Consider the following 18,603-nt stretch of genomic DNA (forward strand, 5'->3'; position numbering starts at 1 on the left):
TCAATAAAGCTTCTCGTCAAAGTTCAGTATTTATTTAAAGATTCTACAGAGGATGAAATTACAGTACATGTCTGAGCATAAACAAATGTTTTCAGGAAGGATAAAGACCAACAAAAGGAAGGCCAGGGAGGGGTGTGATGTTCTATGTCTCGTTCAGGATGTCTGCGATCTTGGGGAAGCCAGCAGCATTGAGTGCTGGAACAAGGCTCTCGACGGTGGCCTGTGTCCCCTCACGGTCCTGCCAGGCCACCAGCAGCAGCTTGGCCTGCATGTCCACGTCCTCGCTGTCTGTCTCAATCTCCCGGATCTCCGCTGCTTTTATATCCAGCTGGCCAGCCAGGGTCTTCCACTGGGCACCCAGCTTGGCTGCTATGTCATCCATCTGCTGGTTAGACACCAGCTTGGTCTGCATGCTCGGACCTGGGGGCTCACAAAAATGAAGGAATTAGGTGATGTTTTTGTAAAATCAAAAATATATTAACAAAAACAGGGGGAAGTAATCTACATTCCAACTGGAGCTTTGATTTTACAACTACTCATATCTAGAAGCTCTACACTTTAGTTTTACGCTAGAACTCACTGTCGTTGCTCTCTTTGAGAAGGGTGTCGCCGTTGTCTTCATAGTCTTCCTCTCCTGTCTTTATCTCCTCAGAAGGGAGGTCCTTCTGTGATGACAGGGCAAAGGGGATCCAATCCATCAAGAGTGAGGTGGAGACATGGGGAACATCTCAATTGCATACTCCTTGCGTCCTCTCTCCCCTCCGACCTTCTCCTCCAATGGGTTGTGAGAAGGACGCGAGGAGTATGCAATTGAGATTCTCCCATGGTGGACACCCTATGCTCCCAAGGGGACCCTTGCGTAAGTCATAAAATGTTTGAGTATCCAAGCACCCATAGTTCCAGCCAGACCAGACAACTCACCGGCAGCTCCTTGGCCAGTTTGATGACCATGCTCTCCAGGTAGTCGGCCAGGCTCTTGAACTGCTGGTTGGTGGGCTGGAAGAAGTGGGGACTCCTCCTAGACAACAGACGCAGGGCTCGCCAGCCATAGTTTGAGTTACACACCACCCTACAGGATAGAGAGTGGTGAGTGGAGAATATTGAACCAGAACACTTTCACATGGCAGAATCTTTCTTGACACCACTGGATAGGTCTTAGGAAATTAGACAATCAACAGTTCCATTACACTTATCCACAGTGTACAAAACATTAGGAACACCTTCCTAACATTGAGTTGCACCCCCTTTTGCCCAATTCATTGAGGCATGGACTCTACAAGGTGTCAAAAGCACTCCACAGGGATGCTGTCCCATGTTGACTCCAATGCTTCCCACAGTTGTGTCAAGTTGGCTGGATGTCCTTTTGGGTGGTGGACCATTCTTGATACACTCAGGAAACTGTTGAGCATAAAAAACCCAGCTGCGTTGCAGTTATTGACACACTCAAACTTGTGCACCTGGCACCTACTACCATACCCTGTTCAAAGGCACTTAAAATATTTTGTCTTACCCATTCATCTGAATGGCACACATACACAAATAAGTTACTCAAGGCTTAAGAATCCTTATTTAACCTGTCTCCTCCCCTTCATCTACACTGATCGAAGTGGATTTAACAGGTGACATCAATATTGGATCATAGCTTTCACCTTGTCAGTCTGTCATGGAAAGAGCAGGTGTTCCTAATGTTTCGTACACTCAGTGTATACACGTACTTGTACTCGTTTTCCACCATGTTGGCTGGGTCAGCTTGTTCAATGGCCTCTTCAAAGAACTCCTCCAGAGTAGGCATGAACTCCCTGTGGACAAGACATGAACATGTAGGGTTAAAGGATACGTTTGTTTTGTTTTTTTGAAGGGTCCAGAACAATGTTCCGTCAAATTTCTTTCCAGGACAGAGCAACTGTCTGGTCTGCTGAGCGCAAACTTGAAAGTTGGGAAAATTCTGTATAACTTCCAGCATGCGTTTACTGTCAACACTGAGGCTGTACCCGCTTTAAGTTACCGTTTCAGACAGTGGTCAAGTAGGCTGCTGTGGCTATTTGATCATAATGTAAGCCTACCAGAGCAGCCTAACATCAAAAACAATGGAGGAAATGTATCCCATAACATTTTAACATGGAAATAGCTGTTCTATCATTTAGCCTACAGTAGCAGCCAATGTGTGGTGTTCAATATAGGCCTACATTCCATGAGACATGCAGGGCTTGACATTAACCTGTTTATCCACTTGTCCTTCAGACAAGGAGGTGACTGAAAATGTTGTGTTTAGAAAAATAAAATGCATTAATATTCCCATATCATTATTACAGAGAATTAGACAAATTATGCTACCCTCTGCCTATTGGTTACTTAGCTTAAGCCTGTCTCAAAATACAATACTGCCCCTTTAAGACATAAAAAAGCTCTTTACCCGACTCGCATTTCAAAGAGTTTTGTTTTGTGCTCTTATAGGAAGCAATCACTCCCCTATTGCTGACTACAAATTATTTATAACTGGGCTAATAACTCACTAACTAGCAAAGGATATAAACAAATGTGCACACATGGATACATGCAGCTCTTTGATCTCAAAACAAGCGCATCTACTCACGACCGCTCATGCTGTAAACACAGTCCAGTTCAAAGTGAATGGCACAGATCCATACAGTGGGGGAAAAAAGTATTTAGTCAGCCACCAATTGTGCAAGTTCTCCCACTTAAAAAGATGAGAGAGGCCTGTAATTTTCATCATAGGTACACGTCAACTATGACAGACAAAATGAGATTTTTTTTTCCAGAAAATCACATTGTAGGATTTTTTATGAATTTATTTGCAAATTATGGTGGAAAATAAGTATTTGGTCAATAACAAAAGTTTCTCAATACTTTGTTATATACCCTTTGTTGGCAATGACACAGGTCAAATGTTTTCTGTAAGTCTTCACAAGGTTTTCACAAACTGTTGCTGGTATTTTGGCCCATTCCTCCATGCAGATCTCCTCTAGAGCAGTGATGTTTTGGGGCTGTCGCTGGGCAACACGGACTTTCAACTCCCTCCAAATATTTTCTATGGGGTTGAGATCTGGAGACTGGCTAGGCCACTCCAGGACCTTGAAATGCTTCTTACGAAGCCACTCCTTCGTTGCCCGGGCGGTGTGTTTGGGATCATTGTCATGCTGAAAGACCCAGCCACGTTTCATCTTCAATGCCCTTGCTGATGGAAGGAGGTTTTCACTCAAAATCTCACGATACATGGCCCCATTCATTCTTTCCTTTACACCAGGGGTGTCAAACGTCCGGCCCGCAAGATGATAAAAAAAAACAAACAAACAAAATAATAATAATAATTTTGTAAAGTATAAAAATGCGCTGCAATTTTTCAATAAAATAAACTGCTGTTCCAATTGCGTCCACTGGATGGCGCAATAGCATTGTGTTAAGCAAGCAAACTGTTTATACCGGGGCAGAGCAAGTAGGTCAAGCACGTGCAGCCAATGAGCTACTTTGTTTTGCCCGCGATATTTATTACGGCTTCTACTTTTAACATTATGTGCTTTGGCACCCTCATTGCCCCAATATATCTCTGTCAAAAAAGAGAAAAGTGGACGCAGAGTGTTCCATGAAAAATGGTCATCCTATTTATGCTGAAAGAATATAACCTTCGTCGCCACTATGTGAGTCTTCATGCCGACAAATAAGACAACTTTCAAGGACAGCGGAGATGAGAGAAGGTGAATGAACTGTTGGCGGGTCTGAAGAAACAGCAGTCTGTGTTTACTCACAGCCGAGACATCAGTTACGCTGCAGTGAAAGCTAGCTACCTCATTGCTAATGAAATCGCAGTGGCTTCAAAACCATTTAGTGAGGGTGAATTTGTAAAAATATGCATGATGAAGGCAGCGGAGATTGTGTGCCCTGAAAAGCGGCAGGCTTTTGCAAATATCAGCCTGACAAGAAACACAGTTGCAGACAGGATTTCCGATCTTTCAGTGGATTTGGACAGCCAGTTGAAGAAAAAAGTAAAGTAATTTATTGCGTTTTCGGTTGCAATTGATGAAAGCACGGACATTACAGATGTTGCACAACTGGCCATTTTCATCCGCGGAGTTGATGACACATTGACCATCACCGAGGAGTTCGTGGAGTTGGTGCCGATGACAGCAGCTGATATTTTTACCGCACTCGTCGGCGCGCTGGACAGGGTCGGAGTGGACTGGTCCCGCGCTGTCAGCCTGGCTACAGATGGTGCGCCCTCAATGATCGGGAAAAAAGCAGGCGTTGTGACAAAGTTCAGAGAGAAAGTGCAATCTGCAAATGGAGGACGTGATTTTTTGACTTTTCACTGTATTTTGCACCAGGAGGCTTTGTGTTGCAAGTCATTAAAGATGGATAACGTCATGAAGGTGGTCATCCAAACTGTTAATTTCATCCGATCCAGAAGCCTGAATCACCGTCAGTTTGACAGCCTTCTCAGAGAGAAAGACCACATCTATGGCCTGCCATACCACACTGAGGTAAAATGGTTAAGCCGAGGTGCTGAGGCGTTTCTTTGATTTACGAGAAGAAATTGAATAGTTCATGGAAGAAAAGGGCAAACCAGTGTTAGAATTTCATTCCGCAGAATGGATGCAGGACCTTGCATTTATGGTGGATGTTACAGAGCACCTGAATAACTTGAACAAACAGCTGCAAGGGCGCAACAAAGTTGTCACGCAGTATTATGACAGCATACGTTCTTTCAAGTTGAAGCTGTCATTGTGGGAGACGCAACATGCCGGTGGTGATGCAGCTCACTTCCCCTGTCTGAAAAATGTGTGCGCGACCCAACATGTGGCAGACATGAAGCGGTTCAAAGATGATATAACGGGACTGTTACGGGAGTTTGAGCAACGCTTTCAGATTTATGTTTATATGTTTTTATGTTGATGTGCCATTGTTTTTAATTGATTTTATTTGTATATTTAACCTATTCTATATTTAACCTATTCTTGTGGTTCTTGCACTTGTTTGGGGAACAGGATTTCATTCTTTTTATCTACATTTCTGCCTGAGAAATGACACCCTGATATAGTTCTGTGATCTGTGATATACTTCTGTGAATCACTGAGGCATTGTGTGTTTGTGTGTTCTTTGTCCTCAGAACTTTCAAATAACTTGAGGTGTTTTATGATTAATAGTGATGTTGTGCTTTTGGACACTGTCCTCAGGCTCCAGCTTTATGTTTATATGTTTTTATGTTGATGTGCTATTGTTTTTAATTGTTTTTATTTTATTTGTATATTTAACCTATTCTTGACTCTGTGGTTCTTGCACTTGTTTGGGGAACAGGATTTCATTATTTTTATCTACATTTCTGCCTGAGAAATGACACCCTGATATAGTTCTGTGATCTGTGAAACAGTTCTGTTAATCACTGAGGCATTGTGTGTTTGTGTGTTCTTTTTCTTTAGAATTTTCAAATAAACTTGACGTGTTTTATGATTAATAGTGATGTTGTGCTTGTACTATTTTGGACACACTGTCCTCAGGCTCCAGCTTTATGTTGTATGTTGATCGTATTAAAACAAAGAAAACAATCTGAAGTTGTTGTTTTTAAGTTATATATACCATGATTTTTCCAGTCCGGCCCACTTGGGAATAGATTTTCCTCCATGTGGCCCCTGAGCTAAAATGAGTTTGACACTCCTGCTTTACACGGATCAGTCGTCCTGGTCCCTTTGCAGAAAAACAGCCCCAAAGCATGATGTTTCCACCCCCATGCTTCACAGTAGGTATGGTGTTCTTTGGATGCAACTCAGCATTCTTTGTCCTCCAAACACGACGAGTTCAGTTTTTACCAAAAAGTTATATTTTGGTTTCATCTGACCATATGACATTCTCCCAATGCTCTTCTGGATCATCCAAATGCACTCTAGCAAACTTCAGACGGGCCTGGACATGTACTGGCTTAAGCAGGGGGACACATCTGGCACTGCAGGATTTGAGTCCCTGGCGGCGTAGTGTGTTACTGATGGTAGGCTTTGTTACTTTGGTCCCAGCTCTCTGCAGGTCATTCACTAGGTTCCCCTGTGTGGTTCTGGGATTTTTGCTCACCGTTCTTGTGATCATTTTGACCCCACGGGGTGAGATCTTGCATGGAGCCCCAGATCGAGGGAGATTGATTATCAGTGGTCTTGTATGTCTTCCATTTCCTAATAATTGCTCCCACAGTTGATTTCTTCAAACCAAGCTGCTTACCTATTGCAGATTCAGTCTTCCCAGCCTGGTGCAGGTCTACAATTTTGTTTCTGGTGTCCTTTGACAGCTCTTTGGTCTTGGCCATAGTGGAGTTTGGAGTGTGACTGTTTGAGGTTGTGGACAGGTGTCTTTTATACTGATAACAAGTTCAAACAGGTGCCATTAATACAGGTAACGAGTGGAGGACAGAGGAGCCTCTTAAAGAAGAAGTTACAGGTCTGTGAGAGCCAGAAATCTTGCTTGTTTGTAGGTGACCAAATACTTATTTTCCACCATAATTTGCAAATAAATTCATTAAAAATCCTACAATGTGATTTTCTGGATTTTTTCTCTCTCAATTTGTCTGTCATAGTTGACGTGTACCTCTGATGAAAATTACAGGCCTCTCTCATCTTTTTAAGTGGGAGAACTTGCACAATTGGTGGCTGACTAAATACTTTTATCCCCCACTGTATATGGCACTTGTCTATTTGCATATAGGGCTACTGCAGCTCTGATTGGTTATACCGCACCGGTCTGTGTAGAGTACGGGTTGAGTTGTGTGTATCAATACAATACTACTCCGATGCCTACAACAAAATCTCTTGCATAGTTCGTTTTGTTTCGTATGTTGCATTGAAAGTGGCTAATATTGCATTGATTCGATCACAATTCCCACAGTAAAGGGAAACGTTGATAGTAGTAAAACTAAGGGGGCAAACTCTAGGGCTCCCGAGTGGCGCAGCGGTCTAAGGCACTGCATCTCAGTGGTTGAGGCGTCACTACAGACCCCCTGGTTCGATTCCAGGCTGTATCACAACCGGCCGTGATTGTGAGTCCCATAGGGCGGCGCACAATTGGCCCAGCATCGTCCGGGTTTGGCCGGTGTAGGCCGTCATTGTAAATAAGAATTTGTTCTTAACTGACTTGCCTAGTTAAATAAAGGTTAAAAAAACAAAAAACAAGTTGAGTTAAGTTCAATCTCGTGCTTCTCTGCGCGGGCTGATATTTATTTTGCACGGCAGTCCTGGGGAGATGCGAGCCCACGCGCAGCTTAGAGGGAACATTGGTCCAGACCACAGGAGGCTGCTAAGGGGATAACGGCTCATAATAATGTCCGAAATGGAGTAAATGGAATGTCACCAAACACATGGAAACCATATGTTTGATGTATTTGATACCATTCCACAAAGTGTCTGGACCCTTCTATAATATGCCATTTACATATATTTTTTTAGATTTGGTTGTAGAAAAGCTCAATTCTCCTTTAACGTTAATAACTGGGTGAAAACAAAAAAGGTAGAAGTTATACACCAAAACCTTACATGTAGGTAGGTGGGCTATGTAACTTTGACCAGCTGCACCACCGCTGTAAAACCACTCACCTGCTATCTGACTGGCAAGCTGCCATATTGTTGTGGTTCAGATTCCACAGTCTCGTGAGTTCATCACTGCAAGAAAACAAACACATGAGTTTTGGCAAAGCCAAATTCAAGGGAAGCTTTGTCACTCGTCCCCTATATTGGCAACATGCCATTTCTTCCCATTTTCATTAGGCTCCAATGTGAGGGCTAGACATTGTAAATAATCCTACTGGCATACCTCAACTTTCCTAAACCAACTATGGTTTTGGGAAACACATTACTATTCTGTCCCAGTTATCATTGCCATACAGAGTTGGGATATGCACTAAATGTCCAATTCACACATAAGTATAATATACACTTGTATCTTTGAGATTCTTTCTGTAATGAAAAGCGCTATAGAAGTTGAATAAATTATTATTGTACATTACAAGCACCCACCAAATTATTATTATTGTTATTATTAGGTTAGGATTGCTACTTACTTCCCCATGAAAACCTTCCTGTCAGGGCCTTTACCTAGGAAGTCTTCTGGAGCTTGTCTCTTCCTCATGGGTCTCTTGGGTTTGTCATCTACTGGTCTGAAAATGTATTGAAAATGAAATACAGAAAGATCTTATTTAAACAAGTATTCACACCCCTTAGTCAATACTTAGTAGAAGCATCTTTGGCATTGGCAGCAATTACAGCTGTGAGTATTTTGGGGGTAAATCTCTAAGAGCTTTCCACAACTGGATTGTGCAACATTTGCCCATTATTCTTTCCAAAATTCTCAGCCACTCAGGAACATTCACTGTCTTCTTGGTAAGCAACACCAGTGTAGATTTGGCCTTGTGTTTTAGGTTATTGTCCTGCTGAAAGGGGAATTAATCTCCCAGTGTTTGGTGGAGAGCAGACTGAACCAGGTTTTCCTTTAGGATTTTTCCTGTGCTTAGCTCCATTCTGTTTGTTTGTTTTTTATCCTGAAAAACTCTCCATTTCTTAATGATTACAAGCATACCCATAACATGATGCAGCCACATCTATGCTTGAAAATATGGAGAGTGGTACTCAGTAATGTGTTGTATTGTATTTGCCCTAAACATAACACTTTGTATTTAGGACATTATTACTTTAGTACCTTGTTGCAAACAGGATGCACGTTTTCACTTTGTCAATTAGGTTAGTATTGTGGAGTAACTACAATGTTGTTGATCCATCCTCAGTTTTCTCCTATCACAGCCATTAAACTAACTGTTTTAGTCACCATTGCCCTCATGGTGAAATCCCTGAGTGGTGTCCTCCCTGCCCGGCAACTATGTTAGGAAGGACACCTGTATCTTTGTAGTGACTGGGTGTATTGATACAAAATGTAATTAATAACTTCGACATGCTCAAAGGGAGATTCAATGTCTGCTTTTTACCAGTCTACCAATAGGTGCCCTTCTTTGCCAGGCATTTGAAAACCTCCCTGGTCTTTGTGGTTGAATCTGTGTTTGAAATTCACTCCTCGATTGAGGGACCTTACAGATAATTGTATGTGTGGGGTACAGAGATGAGGTAGTCATTCAAAAATCACAACAAAATGTGAAAAAGGTCAAGGGGTGTGAATACTTTCTGAAGGCACTGTATATATATTCCTCACTTTAAGTCCAAATTTTCAATTTGGACTTTGTCTTGACAATAATATTTTCATGAACATGAGGTTGTTGAATTCTGCTGCCATACCTGTCCTTCACAAAGCTTGGGCATCCCTCATTTTTCCACGAGTTCCAGTTCTCCTCTGTGTTTAGGACATGCTGTCAAAATATGAGAGGGAACTTTTCATTGTCATCAATAACCCTTACCCTGTCAACCTTGACTTATCACACAGCAGGCTATATGTTGTGATGTCACTAATAAAACATGTGAACTAGCAGGAACTACACAGACTTACGGAATACAGAATATTCAGACTAGTCTTACCTCGACCATGGCGGCAAACTTGTCTCCATCCGGTGGGATCTCTCTGAGAAGCTACAGGGAACAAGTTAGACAGGTGATAAAAATAGCAATATCTGAATATACAATAAACACATGTATCATACAAAAGAGCCCAAACTCAGTGACGTTTCAAATGTTTACTCAGCAAAGATGTACAGCTGAATACATACAGTACCAGTCAAAAGTTTGGACACACCTACTCATTGAAGGGTTTTTCTTAATTTTTTACATTGTAGAATAATAGTGAAGACATCAAAACTATGAAATAACACATATGAAATCATGTAGTAACCAAAAAAGTGTTAAACAAATCAAAATATATTTTAGATTTTTCTAAATAGCCACCGTTTGCCTTGATGACAGCTTTGCACACTTGGCATTCTCAACCAGCTTCATTAGGTAGTCACCTGGAATTCATTTCAATTAACAGGTGTGCCTTCTTAAAAAGTCAATTTGTGGAATTTATTTTCTTCTTAATGCATTTGAGCCAATCAGTCGTGTTGTGACAAGGTAGGGGTGGTATACAGAAGGAATGGAAGACCCAGAGTTACCTCTGCTGCAGAGGATACGTTCATTAGATTTATCAGCCTCAGAAATTGCAGCCCAAATAAATGCTTCACAGAGCTCAAGTCACAGACACATCTCAAAATCAACTGTTCAGAGGAGACTGTGTGAATCAGGCCTTCATGGTCGAATTGCTGCAAATAAACTACTACTAAAGGACACCAATAAGAAGAAGAGACCTGCTTGGGCCAAGAAACATGAGCAATGGACATTTGACCGGTGGAAATGTGTCCTTTGGTCTGGAGTCCAAATTGGAGATTTTTGGTTCCAACTGCCGTGTCTTTGTGCGACGCGGTGTGGGTGAACGTATGATCTCTGCATGTGTAGTTCCCACCATAAAGCATGGAGGAGGAGGTGTTATGGTGTGGGGGTGCTTTGCTGGTGACACTGTCTGTGATTTATTTAGAATTCAAGGCACACTTAACCAGCATGGCTACCACAGCATTCTGCAGTGATACGCCATCCCATCTGGTTTGGGCTTAGTGGGACTATCATTTGATTTTAAACAGGACAATGACCCAACACACCTCCAGGCTGTGTAAGGGCTATTTTACCAAGAAGGAGCGTGATGAGTGCTGCATCAGAAGACCTGGCCTCCACAATCCCCTGACCTCAACCCAATTGAGTTGGTTTGGGATGAGTCGGACGGCAGAGTGAAGGAAAAGCAGCCAACAAGTGCTCAGCATATGTGGGAACTCTGTCATCAAGGCAGCATTTTGATTTGTTTAACACTTTTTTGGTTACTACATGATTCCATGTGTTATTTCATAGTTTTGATGTCTTCACTATTATTCTACAATGTAAAAATTAAGAAAAACCCTTGCATGAGTAGGTGTGTCCAAACTTTTGACTGGTAGTGTACATTTTACATTTACATTTTAGTCATTTAGCAGACGCTCTTATCCAGAGCGACTTACAGTTAGTGAGTGCATACATTTTTTATCTTTTTTGTTTTCATACTGGCCCCCCGTGGGAATCGAACCCACAACCCTGGCGTTGCAAGCGCCATGCTCTACCAACTGAGCTACACAGGGCCCACGGTGTACATTCAATTCAGTGCAGTGTCCACTTATAACCTTAGCTCTCACACCCTCCCTTCCGCAAAGATATACGTCAGTACTTTTCCCATCACCCAGGATTTCTCCGTGCATATCATAAGACTTATCAGTCAGGAGAGGCTTTGAGTTATTGGGAGCACACATTCCTATAGTTCACTAAATAATTACACTTCTCATACACAAAGAGCTTGAACCTAACACTACTTTCAATCTCTAAGGATATCAAAACAATCTATTCATACCAAGAGGATATAATGATATAAAACAGTAAAGATATAGAACAGTAATTTACAATCTATCAGATGAAAAACACACACACACACACCTGGTACACAACTTTGGTGGTCTCCTCCATCCATGAACACTGATCATCATTCAGGATACAACTGGAGCTGCAGCAACAGGACGAGAGTTGGCAGTGAAGAGACCAACAGCAGTCAAATCACAATATGATTTCACTATTACATCTTCTACTGCTAAATTGAATCAGACTACATTCAACCTGACATAGGGTATGATGGTGTGGGACGGGGGGCATCTTCTTGGGCCACCTCACCTTTTGAACTTGACCTGTCCCTTGAGGTACTGGAACAGGATAAGGTACTGCAGGAGGATGTGTCGTCTGAAATTACTGTCACTGAGCTGCAGGTCCATCAACTAGAGGGACAGACTGTGTCAGTGGATTTGAGGGTAACCATTTGAGCAAGGCGAGGCATAGACTTCCTAATCTCAATCACATAATGAGTAGTTACTTGGGACGTAAGGTGATTTGTAGACCAGTGACTGTGCAGTCTCACTGCAATGTAGTCAATCTCTATTCTGTTCTATTCTTAATTGATGGAAGAGGGTGAGATGTCACCTTCTCGCTGGTGAGGAACTTGGCAAAGTAAACGTGGTCTCCTCCTGCCGTCCTCAGCTCCTCCAGCTTCCTTTTAGAAGCCTGCATGTCGTCCAGCTTGAAGCTTTTAAACACTGCCAGCGTCTCGTCTGAATACTGCAGACAACATACAGAACATTTCCATTAACTCAAACAACTTTTCAGTGTCTTCTCACAGAAACAAATACGGCCAGCACCCATCTGGATACTTCATAGGACATACAGAATACTAACAGTTTTGAACAATAAATGTTTTAAAGCAAAGTGTCATACTTTTAGTAGATGTCCATAGATGGGGCATGTCAGATAAGAAATGACCCAAAGCTATTTTGGGGGGAAAGAGTGAGGGCAGAAAAGTCACCTTGAGGAAAGTCATCCAGGAGAACTTGTCATAACACTGAACAGGGTTTCTGAAGTAGTCCTGCAGAGTCCAGAACTTTCTGTATAGGTTGTAGTCGATAGGGATGGAACTACAAACAGAGAGCAATGTTATAGATGACAACTTGTTTTAGCAAGCTGTAATCGAACTTACAAGACTTGCCAGCATAGGGATCAGTGTAATAGCTATGTTGATCAAATAAACACTGATGATTCCAAGCATTGTGATAGATGGAACAAGGACTCATGTTGCTTACCATGGAGCAGGTGCACTAGGTTCCTCATCTCCCATCTCCCCCTCCTCCACTTCCATCCCATCCTCTTTCTCCTCTGTGGGCTGTAGAAGACAACACAGAACAGAGAGTGAGAGTGTTCATTCATTGATAAACACATTCAACAGCACACACACACACACAATATAATTCAACAGCTTACACACTATATAGTATATGTAATCCTTAGAACTTACCTTCTGGCCAAGAGTGCTCTCTTGCTCATTTTTGTTGAATACTGTGATGTTGTCGAGATTAAACTGGCTCTGCAGGTTCAGACCTGAAACACATAAAGGAATACATGAGGAACACACTGGTGGCCACAAGTCCACATCCATGAGAAAACATTAATGACTTCAGTTCCTGTAGATCTATGTAACCCTCTCACCTGATTTCTCAGACAGGGGAAAGAGACGAGCCAGGAACAGCTGGATCCGTCCACAGAAGACTGTGTTCTGAGACTTGGACAACCTCCTCAAAAGATCTGCAGGGTAAGAAGATGGGGTTTAATGATGGAATATCTGCACATATCAAGATAACAACAAACAGAGCCGGCAGGTAGCCATCTGCCAGGAAGTGAACTTAATGTGTGCCTTTATCCTCACCATTACACATCCTTAACAAGTAGTTCTTCCCAGCAGTGTAAAATGAGTTCTGAAAGTGAGAGAGGAGAAAGTTATATTGGTGGTATTTCCTCAATAACTAAAAGGAAAGATATTCAGTAAGGAACCTGTCATCAAGTAAACATTGACAGTTACTCTAAGAACGCAGAGAAACACAGACTAAGCTACTTACAGACTTCCAGGTGGAGACATTCTCTTCAACAAAGGAGAAGATCTTATCACACTGGTCCAGAGGAAGACAGTCCAGAACATCTCCCAACAGTAGGAAAGGAGTGGTGGCGGAGCAGATACCTGCATGGACCAGTGAATTTACTACACTTTTCTACACAATTACTACATCATTTGCTGTCCGGCATGTATATCAATGAAATACTAAGGAGGTAAAACAGAGGTAGATGTAGTGATGTTATAATGTGACGTTCAGCCTGCTGCTTACCTTCAGTGACTCCATCAATGCTGAGATAGATGAGAGACAGGAAGTCATCGACGAGTGCTTTCTTTTCCACCTGTAAAAGAAAAGGAGAGAAAGGGAGAATGTTTCTCTTGACTCTTGGTGAAGCATATTGAGCATAAGCAAGATAATGTACTAGCAGTATACTTCGACAGATTTTTAAAAAAAAAATTGGCTCGGGTATTCGAACCGCTCTAACCGCTAGGTGGCAGGTAGCCCTTGAGCATGGCACTTAACCCTACTTTGCTCCAGGGGCGCCGTACTACTATGGCTGACCCTGTAAAACAATACATTTCACTGCACCTATCCGGTGTATGTGACAACAAAACAAAACACACATATATACACATACATATAAATATACTGAACAAAAATATAAACGCAACATGCAACAATTTCAAAGATTTGACTGAGTTACACAGTTCACAGAAGGAAATCAGTCAACTGAAATGAATAAAATAGGCCATAATCTATGGATTTCACATGACTTGGCAGGGGCACAGCCATGGGTGGGCCTGGGAGGGCATATGCCCACCCACTGGGGAGCCAGGCCCAGCCAATCACAATTCGTTTTTCTGCACAAAAGGGCTTTATTACAGACAGAAATACTGCTCAGCACCCCCACTCCCCCTCCTCAGAATATCCCACAGGTGAAGAAGCCGGATGTGTTCGAGTCCAGGCTCTGTCGCAGCCGGCCGCGACCGGGAGACCCATGGGCGGCGCACAATTGGTCCAGTGTCGTCCAAGGTAGGGAAGGGTTTGGCCGGCAGGGATGTGGGTTCGTTTCGCACGGGGGGCCAGTATGAATAAAAAAACAAAACATGTATGCATTCACTAACTGTAAGTCGCTCTGGATAAGAGCGTCTGCTAAATGACTAAAATGTAATTGTAAATGTGGAGGTCCTGGGCTGGAGTGGTTACACGTGGTCTTCAGTTGTGAGGCCGGTTGGATGTACTGCCAAATTCTCTAAAACGACGCTAGAGGTGGCTTATCAAGAAATTAACATTAACATTTCTGGCAACAGCTCTGTTAGACATTCCTGCAGTCAACATGCCAATTGCATGCTCACTCAAAACTTGAGACATCTGTGGCATTGTGTTGTGTGAAAAAAATGCACATTTTAGAATGCCATTTTATTGTCGCCAGCACAATGATCATGCTGTTTAATCAGCTTCTTGATAAGCCACACCTGTCAAGTGGATGGATTGTCTTGGCAAAGGAGAAATGCTCACTAACAGGGATGTAAACAAAATTGTGCACAGAATTTGAGAGAAATAAGCTTTTTGTGAATATGGAACATTTCTGGGAGCTTTTATTTCAGCTCATGAAAAATTTGACCAACATTTTACACGTTGCATTTATGTATACACGTATATAACAAAAAAAAAGAAAGAAAAAAAAGGAGAAAAAAAAAATTATTTGTATATATATATATATATATATATATATACACACATACATACATACATACATACATACATACATATACACACACACACTACCGGTCAAAAGTTTTAGAACACCTACTCAAGGGTTTTTCTTAATTTTTACTATTTTCTATGTTGTAGAATAATATTGAAGACATCAAAACAATGAAATGTATTCTGGATAAGAGCGTCTGCTAAATGACTAAAATGTAAATGTAAATAACACATATGGAATCATTTAGTAACCAAAAAAGTGTTAAACAAATCAAAATATATTTTATATTTGAGATTCTTCAAATAAATAATATAATATAATAATAATAATATGCCATTTAGCAGACGCTTTTATCCAAAGCGACTTACAGTCATGCGTGCATACATTTTTTTTGTGTATGGGTGGTCCCGGGGATCGAACCCACTACCTTGGCGTTACAAGCGCCGTGCTCTACCAGCTGAGCTACAGAGGACCACGATAGCCACCCTTTGCCTTGATGACAGCTTTGCACACGCTTGGCATTCTCTCAACCAGCTTAATGTGGTAGTCACCTGGAATTCATTTAAATTAACAGGTGTGCCTTCTTAAAAGTCAATTTGTGGAATTTATGTTTGAGCCAATCAGTCGTGTTGTGACAAGGTAGGGGGGTATACAGAAGATAACCCTATTTGGTAAAAGACCAAGTCCATATTATGGCAAGAACAGCTCAAATAAGCAAAGAGAAACGACAGTCCATCATTACTTTAAGACATGCAGGTCAGTCAATATGAACAATTTCAAGTTTCTTCAAGTGCAGTCGCAAAAACCATCAAGCGCTATGATGAATGGCTCTCATGAGGCCCGCCACAGGAATGGAAGACCCAGAGTTACCTCTGCTGCAGAGGATAAGTTCATTAGAGTTACCATCCTCAGAAATTGCAGCCCAAATAAATGCTTAACAGAGTTCAAGTAGCTCAACATCAACTGTTCAGAGGAGACTGCGTGAATCAGGCTTTCATGGTCGAATTGCTGCAAAGACACCACTACTAAAGGACACCAATAATAAGAAGAGACTTGCTTGGGCCAAGAAACACGAGCAATGGACATTAGACCGGTGGAAATCTGTCCTTTGGTCTAATGAGTCCAAATTTGAGTCCAACCACCGTGTCTTTGTGAGACGCAGAGTAGGTGAATGGATGATCTCTGCATGTGTTGTTCCCACCATGAAGCATGGAGGAGGAGGTGTGATGGTGTGAGCTACTGGTCATCTGTAGCTCAGCTGGTAGAGCACGGCGCTTGTAACGCCAAGGTAGTGGGTTCGATCCCCGGGACCACCCATACCCAAAAAAAATGTATGCACGCATCACTGTAAGTCGCTTTGGATAAAAGCGTCTGCTAAATGGCATATTATTATTATTATTATTAGGGGGCTTTGCTGTTGACACTGTCTGTGATTTATTTAGAATTCAAGGCACACTTAACCAGCATGGCAACCACAACATTCTGCAGTGATACGCCATCCCATCTGTTTTGCGCTTAGTGGGACTATCATTTGTTTTTCAACAGGACAATGACCCAAAACACACCTCCAGGCTGTGTAAGGGCTATTTGACCAAGAAGGAGAGTGATGGATTGCTGCATCTGATGACCTGGCCTCCACAATCACCCGACCTCAACCCAATTGAGCTGGTTTGGGATGAGTTGGACCGCAGAGTGAAGGAAAAGCAGCCAAAAGTGCTCAGCATATGTGGGAACTCCTTCAAGATTGTTGGAAAAGCATTCCAGGTGAAGCTGGTTGAGAGAATGCCAAGAGTGTGCAACGCTGTCATCAAGGCAAAGGGTGGCTACTTTGATTTGTTTAACACTTTTTTGGTTACTACATGATTCCATATGTGTTATTTAATAGTTTTGTATTCCTCACTATTATTCTACAATGTAGAAACTAGTAAAAATAAAGAAAAACCCTTGAATGAGTAGGTGTATCCAAACTTGACTGGTACTGTGCTACACTTCTTTAAACTTACAATCTGCTCCTCCAGGACCTGCCTCAGAGCTTGGTCAAGGGTGGTCTTCTTCTCTGTATCACTGTGGAGAGACAAGCAGGCAGACAATGTCAGTGGTGAGGTGGACAGAGGCATAGCCTAGAGATCATTGAATTAATGTAGACAGCTAGATAACGTTAGCTATGTAACGTTATCCACTTACTTTCCAGTGATCTGGTTGAATGCGTTTAACAAAGGTTTGCTGGTTTTGTTGTCCAACGCACTTCTGGTTGAGGCCTGGGTGAGAGTTATAACAATTGAAAAAATAATAAAAGCTTAGTATTTCTTGAGACTACACGTTAACCTGCTAACGTTCTTAAGCTAGCCAGCTAACGTGTCTAACAAATATTGCTTGGCATGCAAAGGTATTGTAAGCGTTTCTACAAAGATGTGATAAACAATTTAAATCATGCATAGAATAGACTCTGAAATACATCGTATTGAAGTCAAGTTCTTACTGTAAATGTATCTTTTGCATCGTTGAAATTGAATAAAGTCAGTACAGACATCTTTCCTCTTCAACAATAAACGTGACCCCGACTTAAGTTGTACATCCGGTTCAAATGGGCGCATTCAGGATGTCAACATTGTAAGGCATGGTTCAGAAAGTAATGTTTATAATTTGTAATATAAATACAATTTACCGATAATCTTCTGAACTAGCGGTATTTTCATTTTGTATCCTATGAATGTCAAAGTTTACAAGGAACATCATCAGAGCCACAGGTATACATTCGTTCGTATCGTCAACATTAGAGTAAAATGTACTGTTCAACTAGGCCTATGCCAAATCAAATGCATTGCATGCCTTTAGAAATATTGCTAAAACGTTATTATTTCATAACCAGTGTAATAACGGATGTAGCCTATTGCATTTCAGGGATGATTTATTTTGGTATAATAGCCTTCAGTTTTACATGAGGCCAGAAGATGACACTATACACTTTGGTAAACGACTGACTGTGGTTCCACAGAGTTCCTAAACCCAGAAGCGCGAGACTTCCGGGAAAGCATGCGCAACAGACCAAGCTGAGGGTTTGAGAAGTCAATTATTTACATTTTAGTAGACGCTCTTATTCAGAGCGACTTAAAGTTAGTGAGTGCATACATTTTCATACTGGCCCCCCGTGGGAAACGAACCCACAACCCTGGCGTTGCAAGCGCCATGCTCTACCAACTGAGCTACAGGGGACTACATTTATGAAGGTAAAATAGTGCCTTAAGTGTACAAGAATGTAGACTATGATTTGCACACGTAAAATATGAGTTGCACCTACCCAATCATTTTTGTAGTTGCAAAAAAATTTGCAAACATGTAACTTATTTTGAGAATAAATGCAACAACACCTGCCAGCACACAACATGAACTTTCAAACATGTAAGTTGATATGTGAATAAATTCAATAAGATTT

The 18,603-nt window shown here is 41.8% G+C and overlaps 1 protein-coding gene across 1 annotated transcript; it reads right to left on the reverse strand.

Moving 5' to 3' along the window:
- Positions 1 to 16: 16 nt before the first annotated feature.
- Positions 17 to 17,754, reverse strand: LOC121535369 (THO complex subunit 1-like). Its single transcript, XM_041842384.2, has 21 exons — positions 17,650 to 17,754; positions 17,355 to 17,428; positions 17,174 to 17,234; positions 13,733 to 13,802; positions 13,469 to 13,587; positions 13,279 to 13,327; positions 13,062 to 13,157; positions 12,871 to 12,953; positions 12,659 to 12,738; positions 12,385 to 12,493; positions 12,006 to 12,140; positions 11,703 to 11,803; positions 11,472 to 11,538; positions 9,507 to 9,557; positions 9,270 to 9,340; positions 8,048 to 8,143; positions 7,584 to 7,649; positions 1,716 to 1,799; positions 922 to 1,069; positions 581 to 665; positions 17 to 420 (listed from the first exon to the last, which is right to left on the reverse strand). Exons 1-21 carry the CDS (start codon positions 17,698 to 17,700, stop codon positions 143 to 145), a joined length of 1,974 nt encoding a protein of 657 aa, XP_041698318.2. The 5' UTR covers positions 17,701 to 17,754; the 3' UTR covers positions 17 to 142.
- Between the last annotated feature and the right edge of the window lie 849 nt (positions 17,755 to 18,603).

This window comes from Coregonus clupeaformis, chromosome 21, assembly GCF_020615455.1.
Source record: "Coregonus clupeaformis isolate EN_2021a chromosome 21, ASM2061545v1, whole genome shotgun sequence".
In the NCBI taxonomy this organism is placed as follows: domain Eukaryota; kingdom Metazoa; phylum Chordata; class Actinopteri; order Salmoniformes; family Salmonidae; genus Coregonus; species Coregonus clupeaformis.